This window comes from Mycteria americana, chromosome 1 (genome assembly GCF_035582795.1).
Source record: "Mycteria americana isolate JAX WOST 10 ecotype Jacksonville Zoo and Gardens chromosome 1, USCA_MyAme_1.0, whole genome shotgun sequence".
In the NCBI taxonomy this organism is placed as follows: Eukaryota; Metazoa; Chordata; class Aves; order Ciconiiformes; family Ciconiidae; genus Mycteria; species Mycteria americana.
The window spans coordinates 137,082,117-137,109,578 of record NC_134365.1 but is presented as its reverse complement, the minus strand read 5'-3'; the positions used below and the strand labels follow the sequence as shown (position 1 = coordinate 137,109,578).

General features: G+C 44.5%; 2 protein-coding genes across 3 annotated transcripts in view; one reads left to right on the top strand and one right to left on the bottom strand.

The window, feature by feature from the left end:
* REPS2 (RALBP1 associated Eps domain containing 2) overlaps positions 1–14,407 on the top strand; it is a 99,218-nt gene extending 84,811 nt beyond the window's left edge. For both annotated transcript variants that reach the window (XM_075491894.1, XM_075491893.1), the window contains exons 15-18: positions 6,982–7,065; positions 9,689–9,834; positions 11,913–12,018; positions 13,791–14,407. In XM_075491894.1, coding sequence (XP_075348009.1) covers positions 6,982–7,065; positions 9,689–9,834; positions 11,913–12,018; positions 13,791–13,859 — 405 coding nt within the window. In that variant the 3' untranslated portion in view covers positions 13,860–14,407. The remainder of the gene's footprint in view (positions 1–6,981; positions 7,066–9,688; positions 9,835–11,912; positions 12,019–13,790) is intronic.
* The window catches only part of RBBP7 (RB binding protein 7, chromatin remodeling factor), a 459,800-nt gene that overhangs the window by 124,981 nt on the left and 307,357 nt on the right, over positions 1–27,462 (bottom strand). The gene's annotated exons all lie outside the window — the stretch shown is intronic.

Sequence of the window (27,462 nt, the reverse complement as noted above, 5' to 3'; positions counted from 1 at the left end):
CTATTAGTTTTGTAAATTCACACTGATTTGTGCAGGACTTCTATTTCTGGAGACCTTGGGACCTGGTTTTCCCACTGGTTCCACACTGGCAGTTTTGGCAGGTGCTGAAGAAATCATGGATGAAGGCAAAGTGGTGAAGTGGAGTAGGTAGGCAGCTGTTAACGTTATCAAATTGAAACATCCTGAGTACATTGCAGTTCTGAAGATTAAAATCTCACTGTTATATGAGCTTAGGAGTTAGGCTGTCTGTTTAGTGGCCATCGTTACCATTAGATGTTATTGATTAGGTGAAATCATGGAAACAAAGTGCTGTGAGGGATGATAGGTGGGTCACCCTACCCAGTCACAGGCACCTGGTGTTGCTGGAAAGCGAAGATATTATTCTTTTTAACATATCAAATGTTCCACTCTCCAAATGTTACTCGATACTTCATAATTCCTTGAAGCTTTTTGGCCATTCATCATCCAGAACTGCAAGTGAAAACTGGGACCCAGTTCAAGAAGTTGTCTCTACTAACATGCCTCCATGTTCTACTGAATCCACGGAGATCCACGAGCATGGGGTACACTCAGGCTGGGTCTGTAACCGTCAGTTACACGTCCCCACGCTGATCTGCGGCGCCGAGGCCAAGAGGTGGGGAAGGGCTCCCGTCCGTCCTGCTGAGACCTCTCAGCCTCCTGAGTGGGGTGGCCAAGTGCAAGCTCTGTGCTGGGAGCTGGTCCGGGGATCCCCCCATGGCCAATGTCTTTGGGTAAAGCCGGGGTACAAGGAGGATGAGGTAGGGTTTGCTTATCTCTGTTAGAGAGTTGTTTGGAGGAAATGTTCAGCCGACTGAGGCACCTTCTTACGCTGTAAAATTATGTGAGGAATTTCAAGTGCTGGCAGGACACCTGGAGCTTTATGGGAACGAACTTCTTTGTTACAGAAATTAAAAAAAAAAAAAAGGGAAGATTTTGCTTTTGGCAGGCATGCTATTTGTATACATGATGGTATTCTCCCAGACAACCATTTTATATTAAACCAAAGGAATACCTTTTTTAGCTTGCATTTACAACCACTGTGCAAGAAGAGGGTGGGTTTTTTGATCATCTCCACGGTTTTGGCTGCAGAATAACATATGTTGTATAATCAGTGCAGTAGGTGCTGAAGAAGCCTGTAACTGTAATAAAACTGAAAGTCTTCTATAACATGAAAGATTTTGCCATCAGCCACTTTAATATAATACAAGTGGATTATCTTCCTGTCATGAAAATGATATATTAAATCTAAAATGGCCAGACAAAATAAATTACGGTTTAAGAAGCGATGGGAAGTAGCACAGTTAAAATTGAATTTGGGAAGTAGTTGATGGATGCTATAAAATCCTTTCTAAAGAGGTTTCTGGGAGAGTGGAAGAAGGGCAAGTATCTTAATTAAAATGTGTTGTAATAATTTTTGAATTTGGCTTCATGTTTATCATAAAAACAACAACAAAAAAAGCTGAGAATCCAATGCCTATATCTTTAGTGGAATGCACAGACCCCTTTCTAGCTTACGTTAATCTGGTTTTGTGGAAGTGGAGTATTAAAACAGATTGTTAATGCTTCCATCTGGGTCCTATTCTTTCCTTGCGAATGGGCTGAACATTGCAGCAATTTGTTTGTATTTACTGCCTTTTTCCTCAACCTTATCACCAGCTCTCAGATAGCTTGGGGAAAGAAAAAGCTTATCAAAACTTCAGAGCTGCACAGTGCTGAGAAAGCAGGCAGCGCACTAAGACCCTGGCAGCTTGTTGCATTTGCATCCCTATGGGGTTTCTTTCTGTCTTATCATTTTCAGTTTCTGTAACAAGCAATAAAAAGAATTGATGATTCAGTGTGGGATGCATAAGACTCACAGAAACTGGAATTGAGACATCTTGACTTCTTAGAAATTGGCATTAAGCGCAAAAATATGAATGTTTAGAAAGGAGGAAAATACCTCTTAAATGAACTTACGTAGAGATGATAGAAGATTGCAATGGGCACATACTGAGCGTTAAGCATATTTAGCATCCTACTTTTTCTTACAGATAAGCTGTTCTCAATACTTTTTTGCAAAGCTAAGCAGTGGCACTGTATAGGTAATGATTATGGGCTATTCCAATGAATGCACAGAGATAATTTCACTTCTGTGAGTAGTGCCATTGACTACAATGGGACTATTTCCATGTGTAATGTTAGCCTGGAGCGTAAGTGTGGGCGAGATTGAATTGTGGGAAAGATTGAATATATACTTCACCTCTTGCAAAAAGGCTCTCAGGTAACAGAAATATGAAAGCTCTGCAGAGACCTTCTGTTCTGGAAGATCAGTTATGGATTGTCTTGAAAAGTGGTGTGAAATCTACATATAATCCAGCATTGCAAAGCAAAAGAACTGGAAATGTAAGCAAAGAACCAGTTGTTAAGGTAATGCGTTCTCCTATAGTTATGAAAATCTTTCATCTGAGGCTTTCAAAGCACTTCATCCTTGAGTGAGCGTTACATATTCTTTTAGAAAGGTACTGTTAAGTATCGTCACATGGAGCAGTGAGGAGATTATGAATGGCTGGTCAAGGATCATGCTCATGAAATAATGAGCATTTGCGATTCCTAATGCTCTCCTTAATGATGCGGAATTATCTGTCCTAATGCTCAATATTGGCCGTAGGCCACAGGTTGGTCTCTGGCCGTGGCTGTTGTACAGAAACTTTGTGGGCCAGTTTTATTTGGTGCCTGGAAGAATGAGGAGGGTATGGCTATTCCTAGAAAATATGAGACTGTGCTGGGGAAAAAGGAGATACTGCCAGTTAATAACTGGACTTTGGTCTTTGCAAAGAGAAGTTCTTCAGGAGATTTGGAATAGGACACTGTCTTGCTCTTTTCTGTGGTCACTTTCTCTTCTTCCCAAAACCAAGATACTCTCAGGCCTGGTCTGCAAACTCTCTTTTGCACTGCTGGTAGCTCACATAAGCAGGATTTTCTTTGCCCAACTACTATAACCCTGGATGTGGACCCAGCCATACCAGCACAGCAGCAGTTCCTATGTCAGTAGCTTACTCCATTCTGTGGACATGAATGAGGTGCACTTTTAAACACTTTTACACTACTGTAATTGAATTTTCCTTTGGAAAACCGTATTGCATAATGTATAATCTCTCAGTTTTATAAACCGGTGGTGAAGAATTTTAAACCCTAATATAATGGTGAGAAGTTTCCAAGATGTGGAAAACTTTAAGACATTTATTGCTGTGATGGAGGGAGGCAGTTTATTGCTGTGTTTCTGAATGAGAAGTGAGTTGCCCAAAGACTATACTAAGCATGGTATAAAACCAATGAAGAACTAAAGGGAACCCACCTCAGCTGCTCCTGATGGATCACCTTTTGCTTACGCTCTGCTATGGGAGCTTGGACTGGAGTACCTTGGAGCCAGTCTCACTCTGCCCATGACAGGGACTAGCTTTTACCCCACATCCAAATCAGTGAAGGGAAGGAAATCTGTGAAGAATTCCTCTGCCAAAAGAAAAAGCAGGAGTTATTTTTCCTTTAAAATCCATGTGGGGCCGGTGTGGGGAGACATCAGCTTGCAAACGTGTTTGTAAAGCCTCTAGGCCTTGCCTAGAGGACTTTGTTGGGTTAGCTGAATCAGCAAACCTTCTTTGCGTCGATGCATGTTGCAGTTAAACAAAAGATTTTTGCCTGGGTTAAATGCTGTCAGTCCCTGAACAAAATCCCCTGCAACAGCATACCGATTTTTTTACGCTTGGGCACTTGTGTCAGAGGCACATCACTCTGAGGAATGGAGATCTTTCGTAGAGGAGAACTTGTAGCTCTGCTGGCAGATCGTTAATGTGTAGACCTGGCTTCTGCATGAGAGGGAAAGGAGACCCTCCAAAGCGCTGAGGCGTACGCTGCAGGCTCAGTCTGCAGGCTCTGAATAACGCAGACAGCTATTTTTTGGTACTCTCCTCTAAGCAAAACACTCCGAAATGGCCTGTCCCACATGCCACTAGGTGGCACTTTAGGGACATGGCAGTCACTTGGTCTTATTCATTATGCATGAGCTGCATCACCAGAACTAGTTTGGGGTTTTTTTTTCCTTTTTTTTTCTTCTTTTGGTTGGATGTAACTCTTTATTTATTTTTACCACCTGCCTGCTCCAGCCAGTCCCTGCCCTGCTGGCTGCTGAGCTTTGCCATCTTCACGTCCTGGCAGGCAGGGAGGAGCGGCCAGCCCAGTGGCCCAGCCTCACCCAGCGGGGCCCGCAGCCCTGCAGCACAGCGGTTGCCACAGCTGTTAGGCTGACAGCCACATCACAGCACTCAGCTAGTAAAAAATGTATCTTGCATCAGTAGGAACTGTGATACCGAACTGTTGGACATTTTGAAATCTTATCCTTTTTGGCATCAGCACTCCAATTTATATTCACTTCCACCAGAACACAAAGTTTACCCTTTTTTGCCTTTTCATTTCCCTTCAGTTTAAAATATTATTCTCTTGCAATGAGACCATTAAAAAAAAGGGGAGGGGGAGTTTTCAGTTTTTCTGCAAAATTTGGGGGTTTTTTTATTTATTTTCTCTCCCCTCCACCCGTCCCTTATCTTACGGTGATTTCCATTTTCCTGCTTATTTGCAATTGACATTGTAGAGTACCAGTCTATTTAGTTACTTTTACGCTGTTTGAACACATTAGTTCTTGAAAAGCTGCATTTTATCTATACATAAATAACATGGGGTTGGTCTCCTTTCTTTTTCATTCTGTGGAATAAGTGACTGTATTCTTGCTTCTGATACAAGGTTTAACTTCGACTCCAACAAAAGTGTGAGCACGAGAAACTGCCTGCCTGGCCAGGTTAGGGGGGTATCTAGTGCTCGCTGTCCAAGAAAGGTCACTAAGAGCTGGCTTTCGTATATCTCTGTCATTGCTCAGTGTTGTGCAGCAAAGCTGGAGTTTACAGTATATGTATTACATGGCTCTCTGAAAGCCTGTGTTTACTCTTGCTGTCCCTAAAGGAATGATTTGTCAAAGTGACGTGATTTGGTCCCAAATTTATCGTGTGGCTCTGCTGGGTATTTGGACTTTGCTATCCCCGAATCATTCATGAAGGCCGCATGGACTTTGCTAGGCTACTGTTACCAGTGCTTAGAGCCTTCATTTCTTTGAAATATATAAGAAGTGGTTGTAGAAATCAGGGAGGTTAGGGGCTATTAAGCTTGCTGATAAAAACATGCTCTATTGCATTAAATGCACTTTTAAAGGTCTTTGGTTTTTGTAGACAGAAAAAAAGATTGCTTTTTCCATTTCACACTCCTGTTTTTACCAGAAATCTACCTTTAAAGAAGCAGCTCTTCAGTCCATCAGAAGCTTTCCAGAATTGAAATGTTAGTATCAAATAGTTATTAAAATCCAAATATTTAAGATATTAATATTCAAATAATACTGGAAAATTACAGGGCGAGTTTGGGGGGGGGGGTTTAACCATCAGATAACACTGCAGATGTAGCACACTTAGAAGGGGAGGGAGACAGATTTTGTCAGCCAAGACACCTTTTCCTCCTCTCGAGAGGAATTTCACATGTGTTTTAAAAAAAGATGACAAATCTCCCTCCTCTGTGTACATGTTCAACACCGTACAGTTGGAGAACAGCAGTAACGTGACAGAAGCGCGTTTCCCCTGCAGCTTTCTGTACAGCTCTTGTTGTGTGTGTTATGAAAGAAATGGAAGTGGTATGAAAAAGTCCCTCCTTTTTAAATATACCAAATTCTGTGCTTTCTGTTATTTTTATTTAACTTACAGTTAAGCACTGGGAAACTTGTGACTGCTACAGAGCTTGATGGGCTATGCAGAAACCTCTTGGCAACAGTGAATTAGGTCCTTCAGTGTGCGACACGTTATTATTATGATTATTATTATGGCTAAAATCCTGGCCCCTTTAAAGTTTGAGGTTTGCCTTGAACTTGGTTTTAAATGCAAGCTTTCACTGGTGTAGAAACAAGCCTTTTTTGAGGAGAGAGCTGGTGGCGGGTTGCCTCTCCTGCCTGGGGGCCGTTGTCAGCCTGGCTCCCACTTGGCATAAGATGGGAAAGAGAAGAGGCCACCTGCCCAGCGCCAAGAGCCCTCAACCTCCCCGCTCCTGCCTGCCTTCCCCGTCTTGGAGAGCCAGCCCATACCTTCTGGACAGAAAACAGCCACACCGTGTTTATACCGTGTTTGCGGCAGCGTGCTCGGGGACCGGCAGCTCCAAATCCTGCTGCGCTCCCTTAGCTGAGGTGCTGTGCCCTGTCCTGGTGAAGCCGAGCGAAAGATGCTGGAAGATTTCAGGAAGGGCAAAGCAAGGGATTAACCCTCTGTTTTAACTTGCTGCTCGGTCAGATGTGCTGGGGGGAGTGTGTTTTGTTTTGCCCGAGTGTAGACCTGTGTGATGAGTGTTCAGCTCGGTCTCTGAAACGTGAGAAGGGAGGAGGGAAGAAGACTTACTTGGCTTCTTTTATGACTTTGTTTTCAGTAACTTCACTGGAATTTTTGGTATAATTCAGACTTTCTCACTCCAGCCTTGCAAACTTCAAAGACAGAGGCTTACTCCGATGAATTTTCATCAGTTTCAGGAGATGATAAGGTGACAGGGCACAACCAAGATCTTTCTAGCTTTTATCCAGCCCCTTAGTCTTTCTCTGAGTATGTAGGCCATAAGGGTAACTCTAAGAAGAAATTCTGGGTACTAGGTCATTTACATTCAGAGACATGGTTCCTAACGCTTTTCTCTTGTTTTCCTAGCACAACAAAATGCAGGAAGACGGTTTCATTAAAAATCTGCGAAAGACATATGTCATCCATTAGGCTGTCACCCTGGATCTCTGTTTCTCCTACTGTTGAATTGCTAAAGTAACTTTTCTTCTGTGTATGCCGTTTCCTTTCATTGACTTTATTGTATGTGACTGCTAGTCGTTTTCTGGGTGTAGCAATGACTGATTTGTTGTTGCAGACAGAGCAAGTATCTGAGGTTGAATTACATCCTCAGATGAATAGACCCTCGTCGCAGGCAGAAGAAAACAGTTCAGCAAAAAAGGTGAGCCCTGCACTTGTACCATTCTGGAGTGATTTGCCTTCATCAACACCTGTGGTTGTTTTAAGTTTTAAAGCAATTAAATGGACGGTTAGGGTTACGTTTTTACATGTTTACCTTCTCTGGAGGTCAAGACGCTAGAGAGAACCGGGATCGCGTGTGACATCAGCTCAGATAAATCATTAAGAAAGCTCTTAGTACATACACATCGATGCACGTGCTTTAAGAGAGGCAGCTTGCCATTTGCTTCAAATCAATAGGGGCTTGTGGAGCCTTAGGGAAGACAAAAAAGAGTTGCATTGTACTGACCCCTGACTCGCTGTAATTCTTCCAAATTGTGACGCACTTCTTGTGCTTCCAGTTATTGAGGATTCAGTTTTGATGTAACCACACTTGTTTGCTAGAGGTGAGAATCTGCTACTAAATGTACATAGACTGGGAGAGATTAGCTCAAGATGTGCAGTTTCTAATATGTTTTTTATGAACGTATCATTTGTATAAAGTAAGCACTGAAATTGCAATGGCACTCTTCACGGGGCCTTGCTTAGGGATGCAGTGGCCTTAGCAATGGCTGTGAGCCTTTCCCCGCTCCTGGTCACGCTCTCGCCGCCTCCTTCCACCAGCCCTAGCCAGAAGAGGTTTCTGCTAGGGTGCAAACGCATGTCCTCCCCGCTCCAGCCCCTCCTGCAGCCAGGGAGCACCTACAAGACCTTTGCTCAGCCCAACCAAGAACTGTTGGCAGGTGCCATACCTAGTGCGTACCTTGCCCAGGGAGCATCATCACATTTCTTAGCCTAACGGGGGCACAGACAAATGTCTGGTGTCATTTCCTATATGCGATAGGGCTTTCAGGGCAGCGTCCTCGCTCCACTTGCGCTCACCGCGTGCTACTACTAGCCTAGCCCTGCTTCTTCCTTGCTCTGCTTTGCAGCCCTGCTGGGGAAGTGAAATCCTTGTGGTCCACCTACTTCATGCTCACCCTCGTCCCACCTGGCTCCCTAAAATACAGAGAAGCCCAGGCTGTGGGGTGCAGGAAGCAGGTTGCTGGTGCAGTGCTGACCCACCTTCCAAGGCCTGGTACAACAGCAGCCGGCCAAAGAGCCCCTGCAGAGGGCTCTGCTTTTAGGTGTCGGATCATTTCTTCCAGTATTGCGTTTGAAATGGAAGAGGGATTTATCTTACGGATTCGGTAGGTTTTTGGCAATTCAAGGTAGGCTAGGATCGTGCATTTGGCATCCCACCAGTTTACAGTTGTAGAAGGCATACACAAGTTCCTCAGTTGCTGTACGTTGCGTGTTTGCAGGGAGCGGCGCATATGCATAGGATTTCAGAGCGTGGTATTACCTGAGGTCGGTGCAGTGCTGATGTGCTGACGTCCTGATCAAAAGATCTCATAATATTTTTAAATTTTTTTTTTTCCAGTAATGGCAGAACTGTTTTTTAATGTTGAAACCCCTTGTTTCCTTATAATTCTAATTCCTCTAATAATTGTAATCTCTCTAATACTAATTATCGATGGTCTTACGTTGGTTTCATTCTGTATCACTTATAGTAGTCTCTTCTGCTGAGTCAGGCTGCTTACTACAGTGTAGGGTATTTTTCTTATGATTGCTGGATCATTAAATGCTTCCTCATTTAATTTTTTTCTTATTTTATTAACATTTGGCCAAACATAGTAAGGAAGATAGTCTGGCCTAGTAAAATGTCCACTGTGCAAGTGATAATAAAATTTGGCCTCTGGTCTTGACTGTGACACTAAATGTATAACCTTCGTCAAGTCACTTCATCTTTTTGAGTCTTAGCTTTCTCATCCATGAAATGGGGCAGTAATAGTTATATCCCTTGTAAAAGAGATCTAATAATAAAATACACTGAAAAGGATATATTTATATTTCAGGTTTACAGCAGCTATAAGGCATTAAAACTACTTCTTGTTGCAAAAGAAAGGATGTCTTAATTTAAAATAATGAAGATGCTTTTTACCACTGAAGTCATAAAAATCCAAGAGTCTTTGTTTTACCTACAAACCAGACTATTTCTTTGATGTAACTTATCAAGAGAAACAACTGGCCTTCTACACTTCCAACATGTTAATTTTGCATGGATAATTTTATACATTTGTCTTTCTAAGCTATTTTCAGTGTTGCTTCACGTAAGAGAGGAGGGAGAAGGGAGAGACTCCGTGCCAGATGGGTGAGGTAGTAAGTTGGGATGCAAGTGATTGGTTATTGATTCTTACCAACTGAGCATAATTAAAAAGAAATCCTGTTTTGGTTTTAATGCTTTTGGGTTAACTGGGGGCTAGTGTATGTATTTATACCCCTCCCTCCACCCCCCGCAAATGCACGCAGAGCTATACAATCCAGTTCTGAAGAGCCTGTCATCCAGGTGAAGACAAAACACCAGTATAATAATTTCATTCATTAAGAGGTTGCAGGAGTTATTGTTCATTTTTTCAAAGTCAGAAACCTGAGAGGCTATTACCAAATTTGAATTAAGCTCTGTACCACTTTAAATTATGAAATCTTAGGCCAGCTGTCAGCAATTTCTGTGTCACAAGTATTCCCCACCCTAATGATGGGATGCATATGGCCTGACTTCATGTTGCTGTGCTTCTCCCTTGCAGGAGGTTGTTCTCGCTCAGCCGCCCTCCAAACCCGCCCGCAGGAAGCTCCGGACGGAGGCGCAGGGGCTGGAGACCCCCGAGCTTTCTCCCACTATAAATGTGACTTCTTCCCTGCCAGCAGTCAAGCCTCACCTCCCAGTCCAAAAGTAAAAACCTGTACCAAACTGCACCATGAGATCTGATGTGGCAGGGTTTGCTCTTTGCATAATTTTGTGCTTAATAGTTCTGGTTTTGAGAATGCTTCACAAGCTACAGGTCTCTGAAATCTACATCTGTCTTCTCAAATGCAGACTAAGTCTGTAGTGACTATATAAGTTGGTAATATTCAAGTGATAGCTTCTTCAAAGGTGTCCTACCGCTGTAGCTGGTAGACATGTCTGAAGAGCAAGCCTAGCTGTTCAAGCAGCATCTCTAACACAACTCCTTTTTGTTCTGTGGGTGTGTATTTTGCCTTGCACATATCTTCTGAAATGTTGCTCATTCATGTGGCCAGATACGATCAGATAAATGCCCAGGAAATCGAGTCATGAAATGCTTGATGTTGGTCATATCCTTGTGATATTTCTTGATCGCAAGGCAGGTTGGAAGCGAGCTCGCCACTGGTATGAGCTGAGCCATAGACCACTTGTGATAATCTGATAATTGCCAAACCCAGTATGTGTTGTTGGTCACATAAATGTAGCTGTTGAAGCTGTCAGCAGCAAAGACTTATAGGGATTTCACTATATATTTATTTAATAGCAGTGGAGAAGGGGCTGTGCAAATGGTAAGCGAAGGCACTTGGAGCCCTATTGGGTCTATACATCTCCCTCAACTGAAACAGTGTGCAAACATTATAGCCCGCCTTCACTCGAAGCCTTTCAAAGACATCTGGTTCAGTCTGAAACAAAACCGAGCTGTCCAAATCAGTTGAGCAGTTCTTGGCAAACTGTTTATCAGTAAACTGAATCTGTGCTGCATAATTGGAGATTAGAGTAAGTAATAAGACTCCTAGGATGCCCTTAAAGTGCTATTTTGTGCTTTGGGAGTGCATATTCCATAGTGGTTCAAAGAAAGATAACAGCATTTGTTAGCATCTTGACTTAATCCCGTCTTATCTATATCTTTCCTAAAATGTTTAAATGACCACAGAGGTATATCTCCCTGATTTTTGTTTTTTTCCTACCATTATTACTTTATAGCCTATGGAGAGTAGTTTGAAGCAAAATCTTGAAGCGGAAAACTGACAGTTCGCTGGAAGATAACAGCATAAAGACCTGCCTGTGCTGCGAAACAGATCCTGTTGCAAAGATCAGTGCCATCAGCTCTGTGAAAAGAGCTAATGGGGACTGTGTACCACTATGGACCTTATTTAAACAGGGCATCTGCTTTAGATCAAATTTGTCATTAAAGAGTTCTTGATGCCTCATGTAAAACTTTGAAGTAATCTATTTGGAAAAGGGCTTGGATATTCAGCCAGCATTTTCTGTATTTTCTTTCCTTTTTCCTGTTGTTACCTCTGTTTCTTGGAATAGGTTGGTTCTTATGTACAGAGCTGTCTCTTTTTGTACCTGTCTGCCTAACTGTAATTTCCTCCAAATCAGTTACCATGGGCTATAAAGTAATAATAATAGGAGAGTAATCTTTTCTTTAAGCAGCAAAAGAGATTACAAAAGTCCATAAGCCATCTACCTGTTCCTGTTTGTGACATCAGATGGTTTTGATGGAAATGACTGCTTTGAATGAAAGAAAGATTAATTTTTGAAGTAAAGAAACATCAGAATCAGCAGTGCCCCCAAAAATCTGAGACAGTATTTTCATGCAGATGTCCTTTCTTTCCGCATAGAATGATTTTTGTATTTTCTGTTAACCATTCCTGAACCTTTAAACTCTGCAAGTGTCTGAAAATAGCTAAAGCAAAGAGCTGCAGTAAGTACAGCTATGCAGGGATTATTCTTAAGCTGAATCAGAATGCAGTGATTTTGAAATAATTGAGAGCGCCTAAAACGTTTCTGTCATTCAGGTTAACAGGTGTGACTGTTTTACTTTCAAATAATCTACCTGATTCAGCCATCTCATTTCAGTGTTACATTTTTCTTCTCATAAATGTGTAGTTTGTACCTTGGCTTTGAAGTGTAGTCCAGTGTGTATAGAGTACAGAGGCGCAAAACGGATGGCTGGTCTTCTGGCATCAGCCACTGTTGAGGCTCTTAATTGAAATGTTTTGTATTTATCTGTCTGGCAGACAGTCTTCCAAGCAGAAAAGGGCTATTCAGACCGCTATACGAAAAAACAAAGAAGCCAATGCTGTGCTCGCCAGGTTGAACAGTGAGCTCCAGCAGCAGCTGAAGGTAAGGAATGCATTGAAAATGGGTGACAAAGCTCCCTGCAATCAGTTATGTGTCACCTCCAGCAGAGAATCTTGTTCATCCTCTCAGATGAAACCTACTGTGTTATTTCCTGCTTTCTGGAAGGGAATAACTCTACTGTATGTGTGGGTAGGATGAGGCTTTCTGGGAAAAGTTATAAGCTGTGGGTCTACAGCTCCACTGGCAGTTAGAGCAAGTCTAAAGGGTGAACTTTGTCTTTCTGAAAAGTTTGATAATGTGATGGTGTCACCTAGCGCAGAAGAGCAACTCAAGCGTAGCTTTCTTGTCTTCTGATCAGTTGTGCTACATAACTGTCTCCTGGAGTCAGGCATTAGGTATACATGGACTGGCTAAACCATGCTTTACGTGAACAGCTAACACTGATTTTTAATGTCTGCTGACTTGTCTTTTTACATGTTCTCAAGGGGCTGTTTTCTTATAAATACCAGCTGTGGTTCTTCTGTTTTCTCAGTCCAAAGGTAGTACAGACTTCAGTTTTTCATCTGCTACAGTTTTTTTTCCTTGCATATTATGAACACACTTGTGTGGAAAGGGAGGTGAACCCCCAGTTATACTATTTCTTGAGTCAAGGTGAAAGTTTGATTCTGTGTTCAACTTTGCTTTAACATAATTTCTTAACTGGCTTTCAAGGATGTCCCTAGACTGATGCAGGCTGGATGCTCTGTACTGAAACCATAGCAAAATATAGGACAGCGCTTGAAATAAGCACAGAGATGAAAGCTTTTAATGACAGCACGTTGCCATCATTCCTTGGCTCAGGTCTTAATCTGCTTCCATGCACCTATCTTCAGCATGCTTAAACTCCCCGACCTTCACAAAACAGGGCAGTGCTGTTATCTCTGTTTTATGGTAGGGTGAAGGAAGCATGTAAAGACAGATTTGCCTGAGTCCACGCACGAGCAGAAAACTGAACTTGTCCTTCAAGTTGTATTGCTGCCTGGAAGCTTTCTGATGGAGCAGGGCCTTTATGTTTTTATAGGGACCCCTCAGGCACAGCTTGCACCGAGGCACGGGGGGTGTTCAAGTGCACTCCCAGGCTGGGGCTGTGAGCCTGCCCAAGCGGGGTACCAAAGCCTGGAGGAGTCACAGGTCAGCCTGGCTCCCACACGGGCTGGGGAGCCCTCTGACGGGAGGTCAGCGAGAGCCAGATGCCCCTCAGCACAGGGACAGCCTCGAGACCAGGAGAGGCTTTCCCAAAATCGCTGATCCCCAAAGCCTTCACAGTTAGTTTCCGACCAAGACTGGTGATCTTCCTGACACAGCTGCCAAAGAGGTAGATTGGAAAGCCTGTGTCATCTTAGAAAGACTGAGTCTGGTTCATTTTCAGAAGGGAAGAAGTTGGTTGTGTGAAGCAAAAATTCTCAAAAAGCAGTTTTGAGGGAAATGTGATTTCAAAATAACCTCATTTTTTTTGGTAAAATTGCCAACCTGTGGCCAGGGTCACTGCATCCCAAGCTATTCCACTGGCCAGTGGATGACTGCTCCTCTCTGTGATCACGCGAGCAAGTGATTGAGCCTTCCTATTGCCCCACTCTAAGGAGAAGGCAGTAGACGGCTGCGCGAGGTGGTTGTGTGGCATTGGTACAGAGTTTTGAGACCGCAAGGAGACTTACTTAGGCAGCAGAGTCCCGAGCCTCCAGTCAATGCCAGCGGTTTGCCTGGCTGCTCTTCACCAGAGTGGGGTGGTGCAAGCAAGCATCCCAAAAGTTACAGCACATCTCTCCCTCCTGCAGGAGGTTCACAAGGAACGAATTGCCTTGGAAACCCAGCTGGAGCAGCTACGTCCTGTCACCGTCTTGTGACCTCCCGCACCGCAGTGCAGCGGCAAGAGCGGAGCACGCGTCCCGACAGCCTTGCAAGGAGAGGAGCATGGCGCGGCTGGGCAGAGTTTCCACCGAGGTGGTGGCAGTGGGGAGGACTGGCTTGTCAGGTCTCCCTTCACCCCGTTGCGCGCGTTTGCCTTTGCAAGTGAAGAATCATAGAGTCATAGAATCGTTTAGGTTGGAAAAGACCTTTAAGATTATCGAGTCCAACCGTTAAGAAGGTACAGAAAACAAATGCCTGACTGCCGGATATTTCTGAGCGGGGGGATGCTTCGCCTTCTTTCCTCCGTCTTCCCAGCCTAATGTGTAAATGCAGTTTATCACTGAAATTAATAACCTGAGAGTATTTTATTTATGTAAAGAGTTCCTGATTTATACGCGTTCTGGCAGCACCTCCTGCCCCGATCATTAAGAGGTACAGCATTCCTGAATTCTTGCTTACTGATGTTACTGATTCCTGTAGGATTGTATCATGGTAGAGTACCTGTGGGTTTAACGTACTACAGGAATAAAACTCACTAGACATACAGAGTCTTTATCCGCAATCACATGTCAGATAATTATTTTCTTAGCACTGTTTATTATGCAATCACGGATGTATTTTAATGTTAGAGAACTTGTATTTTATAAGTTCAAATCATATGAGAGAACAGGAAAAAATACTAAAATTTAATTATTTTGGAAATTTAAAAAAAAAAGTCTGTTTTTTGAGCTATAACTGTTTCTGATCACCAGTGTTTGATCACTTGCTTGCAGCTGCCAGTGTCTCTGCATACTTTTAGCATGTTTGAGATCACTGGTTTATAGCTTTTTTTCTTCTTCTCTTTTTTTTTTTTTTAACCAACAGTGTATTTGTAACAAGAGGTTAAAAATGCATTCTGGGCATTTTTATAAAAGCTGTTCCATGTACATTCGTATTAGTCTGCTTTATTGTCTTAATAGCTGCTGATTTGTTTTAAGGATGTGTACAAGAACTGTATTTCCAAAACAAGAAAGATAGCAAAAGTGCTATATATGAGGTTATAAAATGTGTGATGGAAATAATTGCCCTCTACAACAGGCTTTCGTTAAGGTTCCTTTGCACCTCGCTGGAGGTGCTACTGACAGGGTGAAGCTGCTAATGCCCATCTATTTTCTAAATGAAGAAGCAAAGATTAATTTTTCTACCCGGGTGTGATCCAGGGCCAACTGAATTCCGTGGGAATCTTTTCCGTAGATGCAGTGTCATTGGCTTCAGTCTCAGTTCTTGCAATGGAAGCTGGCTAACTAATGTTACTTTATTTCTTGGGCCAATACTCTTGTATTGGATGGCTTCAGACATAACAATGTCAGCCCTGCTCCCTCCACGGATAGGATGTGTGCTTCACTGCAAGGGAATGTCACCTACCTGTTACCCATCTTAAACATGACGCTGCATGTGTTTCATATCCTGTTGTTCACTGACCTAATTTAAGCGTACGCGTTCACCTTGCAGAAACGGCGCAGCAGTTTTTTTACCGTTGTTGGCGTGATGCTTTCTCCCTGTAGCTATAGGATGGCCCTAGGGCTGAGACGAAGGAGAAAGCAGGTTTGAAGCAGCTGGGTAGCCTCCCTTCAGGGTGTATCATGGAATGGCTGCCGTGGGGTATCAGAGGACACCAGAGCAGCCAAACGTTTTGTTGAGAGATAAGACAGACATCAATGGAAGTGTTTGAAGTGATGAGGAAACAGCCTACTTTTGCTGAAAGGGATATGCATGTGGAACATGGATCCAGAAATCTGAAGGTGAAAATAAGCATTTGCAGAATTCTTACTGAAAATCTGGTTTTGTAACGCATTGGTTTCGATTCGACTAAACATCACTATGTCAACAAGCCACAACCGTTTCTCTGGATTTGGGACTTCTTTTGTGCGGTTGTTGCATAGCTGGGGTCAGATGGCCATTCCTGGTCAGTGACAAAATGCGAGAACTGCAGACTTTTCCGGGAAGCTGCAACACAGCCGCTGCCCTCTTGGCTAGTAGTGGTACTGTTGTACTGTTCAGAAGTTATCATCATTTATTTCATATGTTCATAACACTGAGTTATTCCTGAAATTCTAATGAGGTTAAGTGCTCACTCTTTGTTTGCTTTTTAGTTCTTACATTGTCATTTGGTTAATAAGCTCCTACTGTTCGATAGGAAATAATCATATGGCACATTCTTTTTTTTTTTATGGGTGATTTTTTAAGGAAAGCTTTTCAATGATTACAAAAAAGTGTGCACATTGTATTTTTAAGGCAGTGGAGGACTTTTCCATGTTTGATGGGAGCTTCCTCTAGAGTAAACCCAAGTTTATTTCACTTGGGTTATTCATGGAATAGATGCTATTCAAAGGAAGAGTGGAAAAGTCTGCTTTATATGTCTTTTTCAAATGTCTCCCTTCTAACTTACAGAGTGTTTTTTCATTCACCGGAAATTAGGATACTTGGTTAGCCAACAGGGAAATATTTACTCAGTTGTTACTCTACCACAGGACTTAATATAAAATCTAACCATCCCTCCATTTTTAGGGATGCAATCAAATGCTCCACGCAGCTTCAAGACCTAGAGTGTGAGTTTATTTGTATTCTGTTTGGTGAAAAGTTGGCTGTGATGATGATACGCTACTTCACATAGAGAGTAAAGCGAAATATTCAAGGCGAAATGTCGGTGTGTTATACATACAATGCAGGAAATTATTCTTCTGTATCTCTCAGTACTTAAGCATTCATGATAGCCCATGCAAAATGAAAAAGCGTCTCTGGTTTTGGGGGCTGTTAGCATTTTGAGAGGGAGAGGAGAAGGCATCATGAAGCTACAGACAGTGCTTCTGGCAGTTGCTGCATACAGCCATGCTCATGGCTACTATTAACAGACCCTGGCTGGTCAAAATTCACATCTAAATCCAGTATCACAGATGTTCTCAAAAAATATTTTTCCTTTGGAAAAATGTGGGTACAGCAAAGTCACCATTTCTTGCAGAAACCTTTACTTTCTGAAAGTTTGGATGGGAGATGCTCCTAGACCCAAGACAGACCATCCGGTCAGAAAGGGAGACCTCACAAGCAGTTTGCTCAATGTTCAGGGCACTTTCTTGAGCTACAGGAGAGTGATCAGCTTTAAGCCCCTGATGTGCTTGACCCAGAACAGCAACTAGGACCTGCCTGTCCCAGCTTACGGCCCGACCAAGGATCCAGAGCAGCTTCCCACGTGTGAGGTCTCACTCTCCTCAGTTCACGGTTTCTGTAGGTATTTATGCAGAGCAGAACATGCCCAGCAAGAGAGGATAACTGGGAACAGGAACCGGAGCATGGCTTCCTAGCATCTGAGAGGATGTGCAGACCATGAACCTGATGCCCCTTTCTAAGTCCTCAATTTCGTGCAGCTGTTCTGGTTTGGACAACTAAATATTTCTGTCTGCAGGACAAGACTAGGCAGAGCAGATAAGGATCTTCCTCAGTGCGTGTGTAAGTGTGCACTCACGTGTCTTCCTTTTGATCGTGCATTTCTTTATGGATCTGCTAGTGTTCATATCACCTGATACCTTTCTATGAAATCTTGTTTCAATACATAGTAATTCAGTGGTGAAAAAAGAAAAATGCCCAGCTAAGTGTAGGGGCTGGTTGCCTTTGTAGATCAAGCCATTTTTATTTGAGCCTTTAAATATAAATAATGACCTGGTAATTAAGCAAGGCAAACAGTTTCCATTTCAGAGGCATTCCTTTAGACAAACTGCTTGTGAACAAATATTAATCCTTCATGATCAATGTCCTTCTCCTAGTTATTAAATTTGTACCAGGATGCAGTGGAAACATTACCACCTCTTTCCAGACAGTTCTCAGTTCTCTTTTCCAGAGAGTTTTGCTGACGTAGCAAAAATGTCAGTGATTACTGGATTCAGCCCTGTTATTGGTAAGTTGGTGGATATCCTTTTTAACTCAAAAGATTATCTCCAAACTGTTTTTATGTGTGTGGCAGTAGATTTGCTGCTGGGAATTCAGTATCCACATCGGGGAGAGGAACTTGCTCAGCTATCATCCAGACGGTCCCAGCTTGATGCTGCCAGGGCTAACCAGAGTGGGGTGGCGATGACTCGCACCGTAAAACGACCACAAAGGGATGGTTGGGACTTGGAACCCTTCACAGGAAGCATTTGGGATGGGCATGATGTGAAAATTGCCTTTTGGTGGTGTATAAGCTGCTTTCCTCCCAGCTGAGCTTTCAGATCCAGAGAAAGAGAGCCTGTAAAAGTTGCTAGCCAGGGAATGAGGGGCATCCGTTTTTCAGCACCATCAGCCCTTCGGCCTTCAGCACACACGGTCCTTGACAAGAAAATACACGGGGTTATAAAAGAAGGAAGAGAGGCCCTCATGAAGCCACATATTCTATTGACTAAAGAGTAAAAGTATTTTTTCAGGAAAAAAAAAAAAAAGAAATCTAAGTGATGTAGTACCTTTGAGAAGAGATGATGTATTTTGAAGCTTTTTTCAGTTATCCTCATGATAATGTGCTATGAACATATGCATTATGTTTTACTCTGTTACTGATTTTTTTTATATAAAAAAATCGTATTGCAAGCATTATCATTGTTAATCTAAAAAAATACCCTGAGGCCATTATATATTTGAATTTTAACTTATAAAGTAGATAGCCAGATTTAAGCAATTTGTTTTCACAGCTGCAGACTGTCCACGTGGTAAGCTGCAAAATGTATAGTGTTCTATACTATGCCCATCTAATTTTGGAAAATGTATGTGATATGGAGCTGGGTGCTACATTAAAATAAAAGCGTCCAATAACTCCAAATTGCTTTGCTTTTGTGGTTTATTTAGGATGTCGATTGTGCAGACCTGCCAAGAGAGCAGAAACTGTGACTCGCTGTGGAAAAAATACAGCGTTGAAATGGCTGACCTTCAACTATGAAAGATGAAATCACTTACGCTGGGATTGTGTGTACACGAGAGAGACAGAGAGAGACTTACTTAAAGTGAAATCATATTTCCTTAGGCTTCAGTTAAGTCAAAACTTCATCTTTACTTTGTCAGGCCTCGCTTTGTCAGAATTCAGGCTTAGCTCCGTGATTAAGCCCCAAGAGGTGCACCCTTTTCCGACCTGGGCGGCACCACCACGGAGGAAAAGCCCTCCCAAGCCTCCAGCAGACGCTGGGTCGGAGGGTGCCAGGCAGGGAGAGGACTCGAGCCGTCCCCCCCGGCACCCCTGTGATCAGTGGTTTTGGCCCCTTGTCAACGACAAGTGCTGAAATTACACTGGGAAAAGGAAAACATTTGAATAGTTGGCCTTCCCGGGCAGGGAGCTGGAGGGGACGGTGTACTTTTCCTCTTTAACTAGTCTGACTTTTAAGAATTATGTCACAGCTATCCAAAGAGCAGGGCTTTAAAAGAGGAAATAATTAGTGATAAATTAATTCTTACAGCATTAAGCCATGACAAGGGATGTTTTATTGGCCTAAAAGTATGTCTCCGGTGCACGTGAGGCACAAGGCCAAGGCGTTAAAAACTGGTAAATATCCTGTAGGGAGCTATTCTGCGTCGGCAGCGGGAAGGATTTAGACGGCTCTTCCATTCTTAGTTTTTACAGTTAGATGGTACTCTGGGGTGCCTTCATGCAATTCCAGGCTGGCTCTCCATATTTAAATTCACGTTCCCAATAATCTTTCTTAAAAATTAAAAGATGCATCTTCCTGCTCTAGGAAAAAAGTTCTTGGTGGAAGTAGGAAAGAAAAGAAATAGGAGGAGCTTCAAAAGTCCTTTTTTATCCTTCTGCTGTTTTTAAGGTAACACTGCTTCACAAGCATGCCTGCTTGGATGGGATGCTTACGTGGCTTCTGCAGCAAAGCAGAATAAAGGAGGAAAATTAACAAATGAAAAAATTCCCTGGGTTTCCATAGCCCATAGCTGGATCAGAGCTCTTTCACCTGATGGTCTCATCGCTCCCCCGCCAGCCCCCCGGGCACTGCGTGCCCTCAGACGAATGCACCTTGGAGCGGGAGGCCTTGGGTGCATGAAGTCAGCTCGCGGCCGGCGCTCAAGCCCCCAGTATTCGCTCAGCACCCGCCGTTCTGGGCACGTGTCTGGAAGCAGTGGCATTAGCTGTGTCATCCCAGGAGTCCCCCTGCTAAATGCTGAATCCGTGTTCCCAGTTAAATCCTGAATTGGTTTACGTTTGATTGCTAACTTAAATAGCACGAGCTAGGAAGAACGTCTTACCTGAGGACGTTTTGAGGATGCTTTGTGCATCAGAAATGTGATGGGCTAGACAAGACTAAGGCTGTATACTGCATCTAGTTTAGTATTTGCAGGAGGGAGGGAGGGAAGAAGAAGGGGATTCTTGCCTTAGCCAGGCTGCTCCCACAAGAAACGTCTTTTTTTTTACTTCCCATCCTTGGTTCACGTAGGGAACTTACTCATCACTGTGCTGTGGTCTTCAGTGAAACGTGGATACAACAGCTGGCAAATGCGCAGGTAACGTCTCTCTGCCACCAGGACCCTTGTCAACGGCAAGAGCTGAAATTAAACCGGGAAAAGGAAAACATTTGAATAGCTGCGGAGCTATTTATATATTCAAATGTTTGAATAGCTGATCCCCTGCGGAGATGAGCAGTAGTGGAGCAGTGATAGCGTGCCCAGCCCCGTGACGGCAAACGGCATGCAGAGACCAGCAAGGAGGAAAGCAGAGCAGGAGGCAGTACGTCGGCTCCGGTGGGACCACGACAGAGGGAAAACGTGACTCGGGAAAAGTAATCGTGCTTCTGAGATAGCAGGGAAGTAGGTGCACCTCCACCACCTTGCTCCACCCCCACACAGCAGAATAACGTGCTTAAGAAAGCTCTGCTGGACACCTGGCTGGCAGGAGGCTTGGCTGTGGGACTGCTACTTGATGCACGAGCTATCCCCTTCCAAGGTCACTTAAGGAATTCAGTAGTTCATGCTGTCTTTCACAGGTTCGGGGTGCGTTAAGCCAGCGATACCAGTGTTTGGCAGAGCGATACAAAGGGTGCATTGTTCGCTACAGTTTTCACGCTCTTACCTGAGAGGGAAAAGCCAGCACATGATCTCACCTGGGTCTTGTTTCCCAGCCCCGTGCTGTTCCTAAAGGACACCATATAGTCAATGAGAAATAATGGCTTCCTGTGCCATTAATGAGTTCTTAGAGCAATTTCCCTTCAGAGTAATCACCTTGGGTGATGGAGGTGCGCAGTTCCAAAAGCGATTAGCCCTCGGGGAGGGCCGTGCTGGGAGGCACCATGCTCTGCCAGCAGAAAAGCAACTCCCTTTTGGGTGTCTTGGCTTGGACGCTGAAGAAACCAGTGCTGCCAGAGTCAGCAGTCACTGGAAGCTATCAGCCAAAATATCTCCCGGGATTAAAAGAGTCCTCCTTGGGAAAAAGTTTGTTTCCAGTGCTTCGTACCGTACCACATGGCGCAAAAAAAAAAGAAAAAAAAAGAAAAAGTTGGTGCTTTGATTGCTCTCCAAATATCTGGGTAATTGTGTTATTCAGGTGCCTCTTCAGGGCTGTGTTTTCTGAATTTGTCACTGCAACAGATCATCAGTCGGGAACTTTGATCCAGGCATCCCAGGACTTTTAAGGGGCTTTGATTTAGAACTGGCCTTCATGTTTTACCCCAACCTATTTACTGCAATCACCCACATTAGTGCAAATAGTAATACATATTTTTAAGCCCGTACATTTATTCTTACAGCCTTGCAAACCGCTGTTGCAGGTATATCATGCTCCAATTAGAGCCGGCCAGTAAGTGCACGCGGAGCTACGTCCAAGTGAGAGTAAGCAGGTAACGGGTATTTGCGTCAAGTGCGGCCGGCAGAAGGGCTAGCGCTGGACCGCAGAGGCAGGCCAGCAGTGTCTTCCTCCTGCTCTGAGTTTTACCACCATGGGTAAACTCCAGCTTGAGGAAGAAAAGTGCGGTTTGGTTTCCCCCACCTTAGTTACGAAGCTAACTTAGCTTGATGCGTGTTTTAATGGGTTGGACCCTCAGCCATACTTTCTTACTCTTCCCTCTCGTTTGATTCATTGCCTTGTTTTCTAAATTTGTCTGGCACCCTGCAATTGCTTGGTTTTGCACAAACTGGAAAGACTGAGCAGAGTGCAGGTGCTTACCGGCTGGTCCTGCTTTCAGCCCATAGCCTGGGAGACTTGCTATGCTTTCGCTCTCGCGTACAAATGTGTGGTTGGGTTTACGACTTTGCTCTGGTTTGGTTGATTCTGGAGGTGGCTTTGGCTGCAGGTGACGAAGCACAGGGGCCTCTTCATGACATATCGGCTGGGTGGAGATCGTCTCGTTGTGGACTTGCAGCTTTGCAAGCTGGATATCGAAACGGTCTGTGGAAACCTGCACTCAGCTCAAACGTGGAGCACAGAAACCCGAGGGTGCTTGACAGAGTTTGGGAAAAGTTACAGAAATGATATCTGAGACTAATAGCAACACTAATGCAGAACACGCGGAGCTATTGCTCAGGTTGGCCCATCTCATCCAAGATGTCACTCTGACATTGGGCAGTGCCAAAAAGTGTTGGAGGAAAAGGGAAGAACCCCCAAAGTTGTCAAAAATGGTTCAGTGAATAGACTTTGGATGACCACTGCCTTGGCTGACGTGCTGGTGTTTCTTCTGGCATCTCTGGAACCTGGAGCATGGACTGCTGCAGTCTGCTCCAGGCCAGCATCTGCTTCACTTTTGACCACAGCAATTTCTCTCGTCTATAAATCGAGACAGAGGAATACCTGTAATACACACTCAACAGTATAACCTCTATACAAACGTATTTACAGAAGTTTCTGCTTTACTTTTCCATTTGCCATTCATTATTTGATATGTATTTTTTTAATATAATTTCCTGTGCTATTTTTCTCTAGTATAGCCAGAGAAATTCCCATCTGTTCAGCCTGTCTTTTTCCAGACATTTCTTTGTCCCTAGTTGGTTTTGCTGCCTCTCTCTGGGACTCTTCTCCTTCCTTTTATTGTTTTTTTGAAATAGGAAAGCCAGTTTGTTGTCACCTCATTTCTAAAGCAGTGACTCTGTAAAATACAGCATCATGACACCCAGGAGTTTATACTTCTTCTTCCCCCCCCCCCCCCCCCCCTATCTGGCAGCCCTGCAAATATCAGCTGGCATCCTGGAAGGGTGGGATCATCCTAGTGGATTGAGAATTTGTAAATAGCACTGCACAAGACAGTAAAAGAAGGTGCGAATCTCTGTCTCACACTCTCTTTTCTCGATGCTTGCATCGAACCTGAGGCATCATTTTAAAGTAATAATTGTTTTTTAAACCATCAGAAGCGTGTGTGAGCCACCCTGCCGCACAGCAGGTACACCCTGTAACCATGCATTTCTCACAGAACTGCATGGAAAAGTTTGTGCATGAGCTGGAGAGGAAACCTCAGGTCTTAGCTGACTGAGAGCCTGTATCTCCCTGAAAACCAGTGCTAAAAAAAGGCGTCTCTTCAGGCCGATAAAAATTGTCCTTTGACTTCGTGCGCTTTGATTTCCGCTCCCTCAGATAACAGCATCACTGTCTGCATCTCCTGAGAATGCAAATCCCAAGCTCAGGAGCGGCTCTGCGGCTTATGGTAATGGTAACTCTGAGCCTGGGCTTGGGAAGCTCCCAGGGAGAAGGACAATTTTGCAGGTAATTTTACATCCTGAGGTCTCTCATTAGCAGTCTAATCTATTTATTCTCAAGAATAAGAAGTGGGATCAAAGGCAGGAGAGGAATGAGATCTCAAAATTCGTTCTAATAAAATTAGTCAATATCTCAGTGTTTATTTCCCTTAAACAGGTGTATTTATCGCTCCTCTTTGCATTTTGCAAAGCCTTTTGGGAGTTGCTCTCATTTTTGTGCTCAGACATCACCGCGCATTTTGCCTTACGCAGCTGTCTTTTATCATTACGGAAGAAGTAATAATTCAGGCCTCAAATTTAGCTTTTGTCTAAAAGAAAATCAGGTTGATTATTTACTGCCTACACGATAGGAGACTATATAATCCTCTCATCTGTTAGAAGGGCACAAGTTAGTTATGTTAATCCCCAACCTAGATGTATATGTTAGTAGCTGTTATTTTTTTTCAACAGTTTCATTACTTATCTTCTAATACAATGGGAAGCGGGTGACATATAGGGGAACGTGAATTTGCTTGCTGCATGCGTAAGTTTGCTGTAGGCAGGTGCTGAAGGCTTAAAGCAGTAATTCTGCAGGTCACAGTAGCCACAGTACTCAGAAAGACCGGTCCGTTTTCGTTGTGCAAGTTGAGTGAAATGCAGAAGTAACTACACGTCATAAGTGGTAAAAATAAATTCAATTTTAGAAGTTCCTTAGGGACTTAAGAAATTAGTAGGATAACCAACTTTATTTTAAAGGATTTGATCTTCACTTTCACAGCGTCGTGTTGGCCAAGGTGTTACGAGCCCCAGTGATTCAAATGTATGAATCCAGCTTTCAAAACCACAAGGCGGGCTTAAAAACAGTGACAACTGAAAATTGAATGGGAAGTTTTTTTAATGTGACTTCTGGCTCCTGAATCTTTATTCAGGGCACCTTTTTAATGCCTGACGACAGATTTTTCAGAATTAAAGCTAAGCTTACTTTTTTTTAATCCCTTGCTTCCAGCAGCTGGAGCTTTAAGAAATGCAGTCAATACTCGGAGAGAGCAAATAGGCAGCAATGCTGTTCAGCTGTCGATACACACGTAACAGCGTTGCTGCTGTCCCAAGGCATGCTATCTAGATGTGTAAGTAATAGGCATAAAAAGACCCCTCAAACAGCTTCATATTGTCCTGTTAATCCTCCAAAACAATAAAGACGTTTCAGGGAGCACGTCATTATTTTGCACAGTTTTTATTTATTCTAAATCAAAATATGGGAAGTGTCAAAATGGCTAGTATTTTACTCAAACCTGTCCAGTCTCTGGTATCAAGCGCAGAGCGCGAAAGCTGCCAGACTGCCATGCCTGGATGTGGAGTTCCCGTTGCCATAAATAGAAGGAGCATTTCCAGCTTCTCTTCTAAAGGTCCTTCTACCGGTGGAGAGTTCAGTAATTGTGACTTCCAAGGGGCCGCCATAAAGGAGTAAGCATACACAAGCTGTATTTTCCTCTGGCACCAAGGCTTACCTTCTCAGAGAAGACTGCCAGGGTGTTTGGGACTATTAGGTGCCCAGTGATGGGACCAGAGGCGATGGGCACCAACTGAAACGCAGGAGGTTCCCTCTGAACGTCAGGAAACACTTTTTCACTGTGAGGGTGACCGAGCCCTGGCACAGGCTGCCCAGGGAGGCTCTGGAGTTGCCATCCTTGGAGATATTCAAAAGCCACTTGGACATGGTCCTGGGCAACCAGTTCTAGGTGGCCCTGCTTGAGCAGGTGGCTTGGACCAGGTGATCTCCAGAGGTCCCTTCCCACCTCAACTGGTCTGTGATTCTGTGATTCTGTGACTAAGACAAGGTCAATATTGTCCCATTAGAAATGGGAACATCACATCTGTGTTAACCACCATATCCAGCTTTATAAAAGAAGTTAGAAGCATTCCTTGCTGTATTTTGCTTATGTATTGTAGCCTGCCTATATTTCAGGTTTAGGCAGCAGCCTATCATAATGATTTAGCTGAGTGTTTCTACGGGGAAAATTCATGAAGCTGAATTCTTGTTTCTGTGCCCTGGAGAGGCAGGAGAGCAGTGATCTTTGTTCTGAAAACACTTTGAGGGCAGAGAAATCACAGCCTATAGCTCTGGCAAAGCCAGCCTGCTACTGCAACTCCTTCTCCTCTATCAAAAATCTCTCTCAACCCAACAACGTTGGCCAGTACCACCAGCCTTCCTTGAGGCAAACAGGATTGGCCTCAGCACATAACCCACTTTTTTGAGGACTGTCATTTCAGAGAGACTGAATTATTTAATCAGCAGTGACCTAATAACATGTGTGTGGCAGGTGCAACAGGGCTCAGTGAACTAATGAAGTATGGACGGCCCTGGCTAAGAGTCTGGGGGATGAATTGGGTAAGCTAATACGGGATGAGCCAGCCAAAGAGATTATTTTCTTGCCCAGGCAACGGGGAGAGCTCCACAAAGCTGTCTGAAATCCTGCCTTCCTAGAAATCCACTCCTTTAAGCTTGTGAACCGGATTCTTTGGCCCGCAAAGGGAGCCAGGACACTCTTCCTCTTCTCTGTAACCAGTGGACAAGGAAACAGGGAGACCTGGACTTCACTCAGCAGGAGCGTGAAGACAACTGGAAAACCTCGACTGATGCTACTGACTGGGGGCAGGCACTGAGCCTCACGTCCTGTGCAAGGCACGGCAGTGCAAGCCCGTGACAGGCAGCCGCTCGCAAATAAAGGTACTAATGGAATGGGTTACAGTTGCATTAATAAAATATTATCCTGAGGAAATAATCTGATTAATTCTGAGAGGAAAAAGAGCTTGAGGCTGTCTCTGCTGTCGTGGCGTTTGATTATTTGCCGCTGACGCTGCAGACAAGACTCTGGCTCTCGGATGCCTGCCCCCAGAGAGGAAAGATTGTCCAGGCATTAGGGCATGAGCCACGGAAATCTGGATTCAAATCCTTCTCTGCCGCCGCCTTTTCTGCAGCCCCGGGAAGCCATCAGACGTGGGGTTAACCTTGCTTAACTCCACCTGGGTAAGAGTGAAAGCTCTGGTGTCAGCTAGCCGTCTGGTTCCCTCTGCATTAACGGGGAGAGAAGAGCACTTCTGGAGGGCAGCTCCTGCAGTGCTACCGCGCTGCTGAGCACAGCAGGGCTCCCGGCACCTCGCCGCGGCCCCGGTCACGCTCCTGCCTTAAACCGCCTTGCGGCAGCGCTGCCCTCTTGCCTTCCCGGCCCCGCAGCTGCTCCTCCTGCCCGGGCAGTGCCCCGCGAGCCCTGCTGCCGCCCGCAGCCAGGGAGAGAAAGGGGTTAACGCCAACCTGGCAAAAAACGGGTCTTTTTAACCCAAACCAGTTCCTTCCTTTGGCTTGCCGTGAGGCCATTCATGCTGGCACCAGGGTGGCAGAGGTGGGAAACAAGGCGGGGGCGGTGGGCATGTGGGGAGCAGGACTGCCAGACATGGAGACCTTAAATAGGTGCCTGGTTTTTAAGTGGTTGGCATGAGGGGAGGCGAGCCCCACCACCAGCCTCTCTGCCTTGGCCCAGGGCACTTCCCTCCGCCGAAGGGAGGACGCGGGTGCCACTGGAGAGAGGGGTCTCGCCCCAGCGTGGGAGCCCAGCGGCAGCCGGGCAGGAGCCCCGAGGAGGGGGTGGGAGAGGGAAGTCTCCCAGATCCTGAAATACCAACACAGACTGGGAATGCCTGGGACAAACTCACCGCAGGCGAGGGATCACGCTGAAACCATCACCAGCATCACGCTCCCCGCTGGCTGGCAAAGCCAGACACGGCAGCATCGGTGCCTCCGGCACAGCCCGACGGCTGGCTGGGGGCAGCGACCCAGCGGCCGGGGCTGATGAAAGGATGGGCCTGAAAGAGGAATACCCTGGCTGCAAGCTTTGCACGTGAAACAAAAGCTGCTGGCCTGGGCCGTGAAGGCAGGCAGGTTCCCATTTA